The 13,600-nt window shown below is 39.4% G+C and overlaps 1 protein-coding gene across 1 annotated transcript in view; it reads left to right on the top strand.

The window, feature by feature from the left end:
- LOC310936667 (myocyte-specific enhancer factor 2A-like) overlaps positions 1–10,705 on the top strand; it is a 40,709-nt gene extending 30,004 nt beyond the window's left edge. Inside the window, exons 4-10 of the mRNA XM_083900775.1 lie at positions 3,260–3,394; positions 3,582–3,771; positions 4,128–4,181; positions 5,757–5,923; positions 8,963–9,095; positions 9,784–9,886; positions 10,234–10,705. Of these exons, the coding sequence (XP_083756901.1) occupies positions 3,260–3,394; positions 3,582–3,771; positions 4,128–4,181; positions 5,757–5,923; positions 8,963–9,095; positions 9,784–9,886; positions 10,234–10,621 (1,170 nt within the window). The 3' untranslated portion in view covers positions 10,622–10,705. The remainder of the gene's footprint in view (positions 1–3,259; positions 3,395–3,581; positions 3,772–4,127; positions 4,182–5,756; positions 5,924–8,962; positions 9,096–9,783; positions 9,887–10,233) is intronic.
- Positions 10,706–13,600: the final 2,895 nt, after the last annotated feature.

Genomic DNA, 13,600 nt, shown 5'->3' with positions numbered 1-13,600 from the left:
ATGAGCATACGTATAATGTGAACTGTTGAGCAATGAAACCGGACAGCAATGTGTTCAGTGTTAGGTATAGATATTTCATTCAGGATAAAGGGGCTCAGCAATGGAAAATCTACTTTTATCTTTTGAGAATTTTAAAGACAAACTTGGGACTTGTTCCTCTTCTTTTTTTGTGTATGTAACAATGTATGTCATAATGGACATACACCCTCAATACATCACAATTACATTATTTTAACTGCTATATATATCTTTTTTTGGTTTATGTTGCTTGTCTGTCCAGTTTTATGAATTACTGTACTTTTGTGTTTGCTAATATTTGATATTGAGGAGATATTCCCCTCATAACTCCCTGAGCTGTTTTCTGAATCTCTCCCACACAATGTGTGTTTTTTGTTGTGCAAAATAAATACATATATACCTAACTACTTCAACTCCATGGAACTTTTAGGCATTTCTTTTTCAACACAAGTGGTTTGATCTTCCTCAACTTTTTGGTCACAGACCAACAGAAATCAGATATTTCCAACAAAAAAAACAACAACTCTAAACCCCCAATAAATCCTACTTAGTCACTAAAGAGTGAGCTATTTCTCCTTAGAGGTTGGTGGTGATCAAAACCAAGCCAAAAGAAGAAGAGAATACTGAAAGAGTGGCCAAAAACAGGACTGGATAAATGTTGCATGAGTTTTGACTGTTCTGTGTATGAAGTTGATGGTAGAATGCCAGTTGTGTGTTTATTAAACTTGTTCCTGCGGACTCCCAGTGGCCAAGAAAAGCTGTGTTTCTTTTTCAGTGTCAACCTCCAGATATCTGCCAAATTTCTAGTCACAGGCCACCACCCTAAATTCCTTTATCTACTGCACTTTATGAACTTATGATTTTCCTCTCAATCTGTGTTTGTAAATGGCTAAAGGTCAAAACTGTGTTAGGATAATGTGGTTTGCGTGGACAGAGCACAGGTCAGAATTATAGAACAGAATAGAAAGCCTTTATTGTCATTGAACAAGACAACAACATTAGTGGTGGTGATTTTACTAGTGCAATTAAAAACAGATTAAAACATATGACACCAATAATAAATAAACATAACATACACCACTTGTAATAAGGTTATTGCACATAAATAATAACTGCAGTAAACGGTAGATTTTGAATTAATATTTGCTGGTGTTTTTTTCTGTTTGAGTCTAGAGTTGTAAAGGCCCAGGGGGGAAACTGTTAGTTATCAGATGGTGGATCTGCTAAAGATATGATGTGATAGAAAATCTTTTGATCCCAAGACCAAATTAATATCACATCATCAGCAAGATGCACTGGCTTTAGCAAAATAAAGATCTCTTACCTTAGATGAAAGCTACTGCTGTTTAAATTCCCACATAAATCTAATACAATTAATTAGATTTCTGTAATAAAATGTATTAGATTTATATGGGATTTATTTACTTGGCATCCCATGGTCAAGTTGAAGGTACTTGGGCTTGTAACTATAGGGTTGCCGGTTTAAATCTCAGGAACAGGACAATCACTAGGGTGCTGCTGAGTAAGGTACCTGAAAGACGCCCATTGCTCCCTGCACCCGGTTTGTGTGTTCACTCCTGCTGTGTAATACATTTAATTTCCATTGTGTACATTATAATTGTTGCTTATGTCTGATGATACATACACACCACAATAAAGGACATACGCTAAAGTTGAGTTCAGCTTCCTCAAAGCAGCTTTGCCTTTCTGCTGTGTTGTATTTGTGAACGCTGTGCTGTTTACAGTAATATGATCTTCAGACTCTTTGTATTCCCCTGTCTGTCCACCCTGCACCACTGTAAACAGCAAAGTCTTTCCAGGCTTTCCACAAAAATATCTTAGTTACAGTACTTGCTTGCTCCCCGTCTCTCTATGATGTTTAAATAAGGCTGTTGTGTACTTAGATGAGTAAGACTATGATGTGGAGCAGCATCTCCCCAGAGAGAAAATGTAGACATCTAACTAACATCTGTATTCCTCAGACCAACTTTTTGTAGGTCACCCACGCTGCTGCGGTGCTGGTTCAGTCATCCAGAAGAACAGAACAATATACAGTCAACATAGGAAGACGTTTTCGGGCTGAAGCACAAATGCAGCTGTTACGCTCCTGTTCATGCATATTAACATAGAAGTGTACTATGGCTAAATGCATAAGTCAGCACTACCAAATCTTTATGGTTGTTGTTAACAGCTTCTAGACAGACACACGATGAATTAAAGCAGCAATCAAATCAGTTTGCCAGATAATGTGTAATAAACCAAGCACTACACATTCTACCACAAACAGAATATGTGTTTCCCGGGCCACGCTGATTCAGTAATCAAAACATTGTATTTAGAGAACTGCAAATTATTTTTATTGTCCTGTGGTTAGTTCACTTCATATTAATTATTATCACATAGAATGGATAAAGGATCAGTACATACTATGTTCCTTTGTCCTTTACTAAATGTTCCATTCTCTTTCAGTAGTTTTATTTTCTCTTCTCTGTACTGTAATTTTCCCCCTTCTCTTTGGACCAAACCTCTGTGTGACCTTAATGATGAATTTCTTAAATTGTGTTTATTTAAAGCTCCAGTGTGCAGCTTCTCTCTGCATACCATAATGATGTTCTACCTCACTATTACCAGGCTTTGGTCTCTATGAGGACTAATGGTCCTGACATGGTCAGTGTTTATGCCAGAAAACATTTTACAGAGGTAACAAATACAAGTAACCATGCACAAGCAGAGACAGCTTCTACTCTCTGCCGGGCCTGTGCTGTACAGTATATCTGTCTTTTAAAGAAGTGTTGCTCACCCACACTGCAGGCATAAAACTTGGAGCTGCTTGGTGCAGTGAACAGCAGTGAACAGTGTTGTGTTTGGACACATGCAGACAGTGATTTTGGGACTGTTTGATTTACTTTGACTGATTTTGGCAGCGCACACATATTAAATGTTTGATCATGTTTGCAAGAAGTCAGTTTTCAGCCACACTGCTGTATGAAGTTGTCTCGCTTTACTCACGTTGTTTGCTTCTTTCGCCTCACCTGCTCAGTCATGACATGAGAGATAGCTTAACCAAATTTGTATTTGTAAATGTTTTTTGTTTTTTTTGATTACAGTTACTTGAGTGCTTTGTCTTTTTTTTTAATCTCTCCTCTCAGCCATAGTGTTTACCACACAAATACCCGTTGATGCAGTTGTAGTTATCTCTCTCTCTAATCTGCCTCCTTTCTTTTGCTTGTTTCACCCACAGGCCCTGAACAAGAAGGAGCACAGAGGCTGTGACAGCCCCGATAACGACGCCTCCTACATCCTCACCCCCAGCACTGAGGAGAAATACAAGAAGATCAATGAGGAATTTGACAACATGATGAAGAGTCATAAAATTGTAAGTTGCTTTTTAGTTCCTCTGGTTTTGTTAACTGTCACTTTTCATGGAAAACAGCTTAAAAACCTGCTGACACAGACCACAGTCTTCTTATTGATGCCTTTTTCCTACCCATAATTTTTCTCTGCAGGCACTTGAATCAAACCTTTTCCTACATCCATTTAAATGACTTCTTTTCATCCTCCAGTCCACAGGACATCCTCAGCAGAATTTCATGCATGTAGCACCAGGCGGCATGTCATACAGCCCTGGTGCAGGAGGAGGAGGAGGTGTGACTTCCCAGGCCCTTGCTGCAGCTGACAGTGGGATCCTCTCCTCACATCACTCCCAACTCCACAGAAACTCACCACAAAGACCTCCCAGCACTGGAAACACAGGTGTGGACAATACCAGCTGTCATGTCACATGTTTCCACTCAATTTGTGTTATTGTCTATTTTCCTTTAAATGGGAGCATCATTTACATTGACATCATTCTTTTGAAGAAGACATGAAACTAGCATTTTCCCTTCAACTTCCATTCTTTTTGCAACCAATGAAGTTTCCTAGCGGTTAACTGCTATCTCCATCCCACTTCCTATGCTACAAATTTCAAACTTGAAGGCTGCATGCATTATTTATACGCCAAAGAAAATCTGTCAAGTTAAATCGTTGCTAAAATGTCAGTGGTTACAGGACACAAACTGGTAGAAACCACATAACAACCACTTAAGTGAATGTGTGTTTATCTTCAGGTGGTCTCCATGGCAGTTCTGACTTGGCTCTTCAGAATGGATCTGGAACAATTGGTATGTATAGAATCTTACTGGGGTCTTACTGTCATGCAGAGAACTGTCCTGAACACAGACACACACACATAGACAACTTTTTTGACTTAACCTATAGAAGGAATACTTAAGCCCCTGGTAGTGTCCGAGCTGACACCATTGATGACAATCTGCTGCTCCTCTCCTGCCCCATCAAACATGGCCTGGGTGTAGAACCTAAGTTTCTCAGAAGGAGGAAAACCTTCCTCTCCCCTCACACGTCTTCTCCTTCGGCCGACGAAGGCAGACAGGATGTAGGCTGACAGTCTCTTAAACATCCTGTCTGCCTACATACATCACACTTCTTCAAACTCCACATTGTACCAAGTGTCCGGACTTCACACATGGTGCACCCAGTAACCCTTCCTGACAGAGGTTTACCTGCTCTAACCTCCCTCTCTCTCTCTCAGTCATAAATATGCACCATAAGTATCTACAAGTGTTCCATGTTGTCACAGTATTAGGTTTCATGTTAAACTGTTTTATTATGTGCTGTAAGCTTTTAAGATATGCAGCGATGACCTCACGATTCAGATGACGTCCATGCCAGAATATTTCATACGCCTTCAAAAGGACTCAAGATGTGTTTTAAAATATTCTGCACAAAAGTAAAGCTTGTGTAACTAATGCAAACGACCTGTTCTGTCAAATAGTATATCATTCTTTTTTCTTTCTTTTTTTACATTTAATGATTCACCTGCAATTTGTCAAATTTTGCTCATATTTTACTTTGTTAACAGTGCCCAAAGACAATTTTTTCGATAAAAACTATCCATTCTCTTAGAGGTGAAAATGATTAGAGGATGTTCTGAAAGAAGGTTCAAGGTTGTTCCAGTTCTGTTACTGATCTTACCACTCCTGTGATGAATTTCTGATCTCTAGGTTTGAAAACAATGATTTGGAGTCTGTTCTGTAAATGATTTTAAACAATAGCAGCAGCCTGTTTCTGTACTACATAAAGTCCTGTGGTGTTTCTTTAAGGAGTTTTCCGTTGTGGAGTGATGATGGTTATCTTATTTTCTACTGAGGATCACTACTTCACATCAGAACATTTTAACAGTTTATCCTTAAATGCCACTGTCTTAGTCTGAGTTTTTCCAAGAATGTGGATGCAGCTCAGTGTCAGTGGTGGTTTGTCTTTATTCCTCACTGCTCCTCACAGACTCCCTGTCATCTCCGGTTCCAGAGCAGCATGTCCCATATGAACTCTGCCATTATGTAATGTCAAGAGCAAGACAGGATCAATTATTCATGATTATCTTTTGTATAATGTATAGCTGTACTTTCTTCCATTCTTCCACCAAGTGGCAGACACTTTTTCACTTTACAGCACTTTCATCTTAAGATATTTCTACACATCGTTAGAAAAGAAAAACTGAAAATAAAAACTATAACATGTCCTGTCTGAAACATTAAGTTAAATTGCACAGGTCATGCATACAGAATGACTTTTGACAGTGCAGGTAAACCCATATTCAGCCATTATTTGGTCCGTTCTCCTCTTTTTTTCTTAACACTAGTAAAAGCTTTTTTTTTTTTTTTTATTCCTCTTTTCAGTAAATGGTTTTGTCGGCTCACCTGGTGGAAGCAGTTTGGGGAAGATCATCCATTCCAAATCTCCTCCTCCTCCTCTCCCGCCTCCTGGGAACAGCCTTGGCCCTTCCAGCCGCAAGAGTGATCTGAGAGTGGTCATACCCCAGTCCAAAGGAATGATGCAAACACTGGTAAGTGTGGGTTTGGTTCATGTATGAGAGAGAAATCAACAACAGGCCTCACAATGGTTTTCTGACTTGACACTTCACTGCACAGTACGTAATCTCTGCATTATGGGAAACTCAGTCAAAACAATAACAAAATGTGGGATCATGGGAATTGTTGTTCTGCTGCGGATGCTCTCACGTTTTGCGGGGAGAGGTGGCAGAATGCACAGCAATCCACAATGAGTAGTCCTGATCAATTTGTGAAAAATACACACTATAAAATGGAAGAAAAATACTACAACTCTAGTATATAACATAGAAAGTAAACCAGATGATGTAACATAACATGAGTCTTGTCTTAAGATATTTTAATGCATAAATACATATTATGTGTTAAATAGCTTCATATTCTGACAGAGCTCACTGATCTAGTGTGTGGTAAGTGATGTGGGTCGATTAATGAATCTAAGAGAAACCTTACCCTCCCCTAAATACATAAGGTATTGGGATGACACAGGGATGAGGAATCAGAAAGCTTCTGGGAAGTTAGCCAAAAGAGGACATCACTGCCAAAGTATCAGTGTTGTGGATAGTGGAGAGCAGAAAATCAACATATCAATTTTACGGCAGCAGATCCACTTCCTTCTCATGTGATGATGTTCCCTTCATCATAGTCTAATCATGGATACAGATATGCACATTAGGAGCATGTTGGAGAGGGTAAAGTGCTGAACAAACACAGGCCTCAAGGCTTCAACTGCCTGAGTCTGACTTTTATTAGGAACCAGAACAGAACATGATGTGCTCCACGCCTGAAGGATGTTGGACACAGAGAAGCGTCGAGTAGAAAGAAAAAGCATGTTACGAAATTGTTGGTCAGCAACTTTTCAGAACCATCTGGACCAGATGGTCGCTGGGTTTGCAAGTCGTTGTTTTGGTTATTTTTTATTTATTTATTTTTTTGAGGATGCCACGAGCAGTAGTCTTGTTTAGAAACCATGGTCCATCTTAGTATCCCTGTAGTAGGAGTTTTAAAGTGAAGTAATATTGATTCATGCTAATTCAACGTTTCTATCCCAAATATATGCATCTTAACCTTTACAACTCTCTGCTGCCTCTGTGTGACAGTATGCATAATGTAAGCCAGTGCTCAGGGAATACATAAATCAATATAATGTAAAAACATAAGTAACAAATACAGGCACACACACACACACACACACACACACACACACACAGTATTATACAGTGCGAGAACAAAAACAATTCCTATGGATTGCAAATTTGAATTATGATCACTGACTTTGTATAAAGCCATTTTCATAAAGAAGCAGGTTGGGCTATTCTTCACTGGCCACATTGTTGACCTGCATGATCATGTCCAAGGAGTCTCAATGGGTTAAGTTACTATGAAAATATGTTGTTATTATCGGCGTGCTCACATTGGTTAACCCACTGTGTGTGTGTGTTCCAGGTATTACTCATATTGTGGGGACCTAAATCTGTTTACGCAGTCAAATTATGGAGGATTTGTCTTCCTTGTGGAGACAAAAAACATGACCCCATAACATAAATTATTATGTTTTAAGGTGAAGACATGTTGTTGGGTTAGGATGAGGTTAGGATCAGATTACAGTTAAGGTTAGGGTTATGTTTAGGCCAGTAATAGTTATGGTAAAGGTTAGAGTAAGTCTCCAGGAAATTAATGTAAGTCAATGTAATGTCCTCTGAAGTGATGGAAACCAGACCGTGTGTGTGCTTGCATTTGTTACCTTTGGCATAAACACTGGCCTTGTCAGGACCTGAAACCTGGTCATAATGAGGCAAAAGCTCATTTCTGAAGAAATGGTTAAGTTTAGTGTTAAGGTTTTAATTGTGTTTAAGTGTTTGTGGTTAAGGTTGGAGATGATGCTTTATTTAAGGCTGTCCAAATGAATGGAAGTCACCGAGAGACCTTAAAAGGATAGCTGCATGAATATGTGCATGTGTGCATGTGTGTGTGTGTGTGTGCACTGAGCAGTGAATGACCTCACTGAGGATGATGTCATCACTGACATTATCAGGCTGGAACGCCAACAGCCCATAGAGTAACAACACAAAAAGTTGCAGCGACTGTTAGAACTGACTGTGACTGTGATCCCTAAATCCTGGCCCGACTGTCGCTGCACCAAGCACACCCACCTCTGTTCACAATCACTTATATTTGATAGATTTCCTCACGGAGAATGAGAGATTAAAGTAGATTTTTCTACAACTTCTCAGTCCTTTTTAACTGACCCTCAGTTCAGCATTACCTCAGATATTTCTGGGCCTGATTCTGGCAGTTTGAATCTCTGACTACATTAAGTTACACACGTTCTCACTGTGTTTCTACCCACTTGCCAAACTTACATGGACAAAGGTTTCTGGTTCAGAGTGGGAAGGCTACTTTCTCTCTCTTATAAGTCATGTCACATGATGATTTTGAACTGTTATTTTGTGGTAAAAATTGCATAATGTTGCTTTAAAGAGGCACTAAAGTACAAGTAGCTTTTTGGCTTCTCGCTCATTTCGAGACAATGACTCATGAAGAATCAATTGCAAGTGTTTTGTAGATAAAATCTTTTAACAATCACGTAGACGTAGTGCTATGTTTGTAGCTGTAGGCTTGATGGTGATTTCTATATAGGGAGACTGCATAGAAGCAAGTACCTGAGGTGTAAATGTTTTTTAAGCATAACCCCTGCATGAAGATAAGTTGTTTGTGTTCCAAAAGCATTTATTGGATGGATCCTTCCCAGACATTTCTCCAACACACTCACTTCAGCTGTGTCCTGTTTTCATAGTTTTCTGTAAACATGAGCTTTGTGGACTTCTGCGCAATGTAGGAAAGACTATCATCTCCATGGAAAAATGTATTTATACTGACATCATGTGGTTGAAATGGGGTATCACAGAAAGCCAAAGTACAGAAAAGCAATACTCAAAAGGCAATATGCTTTTACAGATATTAACATGACATGTATTTGAGTTGATTTGACTGAAAAGCGTCACTTAAATATTCTTGTCATTTTCTTGTTCCAGAGCAACCAGAGGCTGAGCAGCAGTCAGTCCAACCAGCACCAGCCCCTGTCCACCCCAGTGGTCTCCATCAACACACCCAGTCTGCCTCACCAAAGTCTGGTCTACTCCGGCATCAACTCTACCTACAACAATGGTACCTGAGCATTATGACAAATTAACAAATCGCACTGTAATATCACTAAAATTGCAGATTCAAGATGACATGTTATGGTTTCATCATTGTTCTTTATTTTTTATTTTAACCTTTATTTAACCAGATAAATCCCATTGAGATAAAGAGTTTTCAAGGGAGTCCTGACAGATTAAATATACAAGCAGATTATGAAAAACAAGTGCATGTTGTGGAGTTGGCCTCATGAACTCTCAGTTTGGATTTAAAAATGCTTAAATGAAATGAACTCACTTAGTTTCCAGTCTTTCTGTTTCACTTTATTGTTTACACCATTTGATGCACCAAGTGCCAAAAGGACCAGAATAACAGATAATATAATTTAGTGTAATAACATTATCTACCATATTACACAGTGCTGTTCTACCAGAGTTCAGTCTTAATATTCTTAAAATCAAAGTACAAAGGTTAGGGTTAGAACATTTACTTCTATTTTTGATTATGGTATAAAAAATATATAGATTCAAACAGTATGCATATAAAATAAATAGTAAAAAAAAAAGGTTATCCAAATAGTCAAGAAGCTTCAGTTTTCCAAGTACTGAAGAAGAGGTTTGGTGGTTAAGCCGCTCACTACGGTATCCTGTTGTGTAACTTTTTGTAATAATCTAATCTAATCCTTTGTGCCATGCCATTGTTCTCTTTTTGTCAGATTATTCCCTGAACAGTGCAGAGCTGTCAGGCTTCAGCTCGCCTGCAGGCTCATCTCTGAGCTCCATGGCAGCGTGGCAGCAACACCAGCTGGCTTCACTGGGGTAAGAGTTCTCTTTTAATACAGGCACATAATCAAGATCACGGTCTTACTGTGTGTTGAAAATAATTGTATTAGTTACATCGCTTATTTATTTGATATTGTTGTTTATTCTGTTAAATGTTTTACACTTAATTATGTTGTGCATATTCTATTTGTCAAGTATAATTCTCTTAAATTACAGTGTATAAGTAAATATAAAATACCAACACACTACCACAGATTTCAATGTTAGCCAAGCAGAGGGAAGTAAACTTTTTTTTCTAAACATGTGTGCAGTTCCCCCACTAGGTGGCATCATTACATGCATTGATGGCCTGAAACAGTCCTCGTCCTCTTTTTCCTTTGCAGGCCAGGGAGCTCCAGTCTCTCCATCAACACCAACCACAACATCAACATCAAAGCCGAGCCGATCTCCCCGCCCCGTGACCACCTCAGCCAGTCTGTGTATGTGAGCCAGGCTCACGCTCCTCCTCATCCTCACTCCACCAACTCCTCATCCACCCGGGCAGAGATGGGGAGGTCCCCAGCAGACAGTGTCAGCTCCTCCTGCAGCTCTCATGAAGGTGGTAGTGACAGAGAAGAGCACCAGCAGCATCATCATCATCATCAGCAGCAGCAGCAGCAGCAGCAGCAGCAGCAACATCGGCCGGACTTCCACTCGCTCCCTATGAGCCGGTCAGAGAGTGGGGAGAGTCCAACGGTCAAACGAATGCGAATGGACAGCTGGGTGACATAGATCCTGCAGTCATGAGGCGACACAGGATCAGGGTAAACACAGGAAGGACACTGTTATGCAAATGAAATGTTGATTTTGTTTTTCCTTTAAGTTATCTGTTTGTTTTTTTTGTTTTGATGTTGTTGGTCAGACCTTTGATAAGGATTAAGCAACATTGGTCTGGAAATTGTGAATTTCATTTCATCAAAGTTCAGAAACTTTCTGTGGTATTTACATAGACATAAACATAACATTTTAATACAGTATACTCTCAACAAAACTATAAATGCAACCTTTATTTTTACTCTTCCCAAAAGCTTAATTCCATCAAACTTTGTTCTCAACTTAGTTTGACTACGTATTATTGAGCACTTCCCATCTGGCTGCTTTGAGAGAAATAAGCCTTTGTATCATTTCATCAGTTTGCATAGAATATCATTCATGGAAAATGGGAACAAACACAAAAGTGTAACATTTATGTTTTTGTTGAGTGTATGTATCACTGAGTGTGTTTCGTCCAGTTGCAGTACCATCTTTCATTTTTCCTGTCCAGTTGGATGCAGCAGTGCACGGGTGACCTTTGAGTCGTCTCTCCGTCGTGTTCCTTAATTGGGTGGTAAAGCATTGAAGTTGATATTTTGTGATCTTCTCAGGGTTTGAAACATTAAGTCCAGCATGAAAGCAATACTCCCTCCACATCATCATCATCATCATCATCAATGTCACTTCCATTTACAAAAACACTTATTTATATCAGCCAAACCAGTATGCTGTTTTTACGTTTGTTTTTGAGTGTTTTTATTTTGTGCACAGAATAAGACAATATTTCATTTAGACATAAAACAGAAAGCCATAGACCCTTGTTCTGTATGTACTACCAGAATCTGTCTTTATTGATTTGTATATATAATATATGTCACTTTTTGGTGTAACTATACATTGTTAATCTGTTTTTTTTATCTGCCTGGGTGAAATAAGACAACACCACCAGATTTGACAAAAAAGTATATTTTTGTGGAGGATTGCCATATTCATGAGGCATTGCCCTTTTCTTTCTCATCAAGTGTTGATGAATACATCTGTTTTGTGAAGTATGACATTCTCTGAAAACCATGTGTCCATAATGTAATGTAAAAGATATACAATATAAGTCACCTGCTTCATCCTCTACATAGAGGATAAAGAGGGTTTACTGCTAGAATATGAATATTCCACACAAAAAGGCCCTTGGTTTAACCGGGATCCAAACCGGTGACCTTCTTGCTGTGAACAGCAATGCTGGCCACTGACCCCCAGAAATCAGCTTTGAATTAATTAAAGATAACAAGAGCAAACAAGAGATTTAAAAACAGTTAAGACATGTCGGCCTCTGCAGGACTGTACGTGTCCACTGTCCAGAGTCATGAGGTAAGACTGTAGGATCATTTTAACAGTTTTATTCAGTGCAGGACAAACAATAGCATCAAAAGAATCATCGAATGACCAGCACACAGCTAAGGTCACCCTGCAGTGGTGGTGGTGTTGTTCACATGAGGCAACTTCGCCTAGTGTGTATCTAGAGGCACAATGAAGGAGCCTTTTGCACAGCTTCTGTTTTGACAGTCTGACATTAGGTCACTGTCACACTGTCATGAAGTACATGGACTGAATGGAGCCATCTTAAATGTGGTCATTATGTTACACGTGCTTCTGCAAAATGGCTGTTGTGCAAGGGACCCATTAAAGAATGTGACAGAGTGAAATTTGATTTATGCCTTTGTTATTTATCTGTAAAATCAATGTATTTTTTTGATGAAACAGGAAGTGTTAATAAGCACAGATTAAGGCACGTCAGTTAATCATAAATGGGACCTGTTGGTTTTATGTACGCATGATGGTGGGACAAATGAATTTTACTGAAAAAAATGACATCAAGCCATGTACATTTTAAGCACTTAAATGTTGAAATTGTATCCACCAGGTAATAACGGTTATAAGGGACTTTACTGAACAACTATGTGACCAAGAAGCAAATGAATGAAAGTGAAAAACCAGTGGGTGAAGAGGAGACAGTGGTGCAGGAGTAGACGAGTGCAAACGCTGCAAGTGTAACCACTGAACAACAGTTAGGATAGGAAACATTATCAGTCACTTTTCACACATCTGGATCATTCTTTAAAGTACGGTGGTAGAGACTGGGATTCATCCAAGAACCTGGACAAAAGGAGAAAAACAAACAATCCAGAAAGGACTTTTCAGAGTCAGTTGATATCACTGATAAACAAAGGGCATCATTATGTCTAGGATTAAAGTGTCATCATTAGAAAATATAACAATCAGCTGCAAACAAAACAAGAGAACCGGAGCTAGAAGAAGTGATGAATCACTGAGAAGCCTATCCATTTTGTCAGTTTGAGTCCTGTTTGTCTGTAAACAATCCCATCTGTGCGTGTTTGCTCACTTGGATATTTCTTATCACACATTTCAACATCACACATTCTGAGCAGACTCATATAAACACAAATAGACAAATAAAAACAGCAATGTTACCCAATACAGGTTGTTCGGAAATAAGTGTGAATAAGCAGTTTCTGTAATAATAAAAAAAAAAAAAAGTCTGGTTCCTGTCGGCGGCCGGAAGTGCTTTTATTTTGAAAAACGTACTCTCACTCGGGCTTGATGTGGGATGCTGCACGGGAGGAGGAAGTGAGAGACACGCATGACGCTCGGTGATCAGAGAAGCTGCCGTCGTTTTTGTGACCACAGCTTTTTCGCAGCTATGAGGTGAATGAGGCGAACGCTCCCTGAAGGAGGACATACTGGAAACGGGCGGAAAAAAAGGTACATGTTCACGCGTGTTTGGTGTTGTTTTCTGAGCGAGGGGGCAGAGAGCGGAGTTAGTTACCTGCGTGAGGTGGTCTCCTCATCTGAAGTGAGTTTCTCTCACGCCCGAAAACATGTCCCCTGGCGGACAGGTGAGGACCCTCCGTGGCCTCATTTTAAACTTCACACTTGTTCTGG

Source organism: Microchirus variegatus (genome assembly GCF_963457635.1).
Source record: "Microchirus variegatus genome assembly, chromosome: 14".
Classification (NCBI taxonomy): Eukaryota; Metazoa; Chordata; class Actinopteri; order Pleuronectiformes; family Soleidae; genus Microchirus; species Microchirus variegatus.
This window is presented reverse-complemented; position numbering and strand designations above follow the sequence as displayed.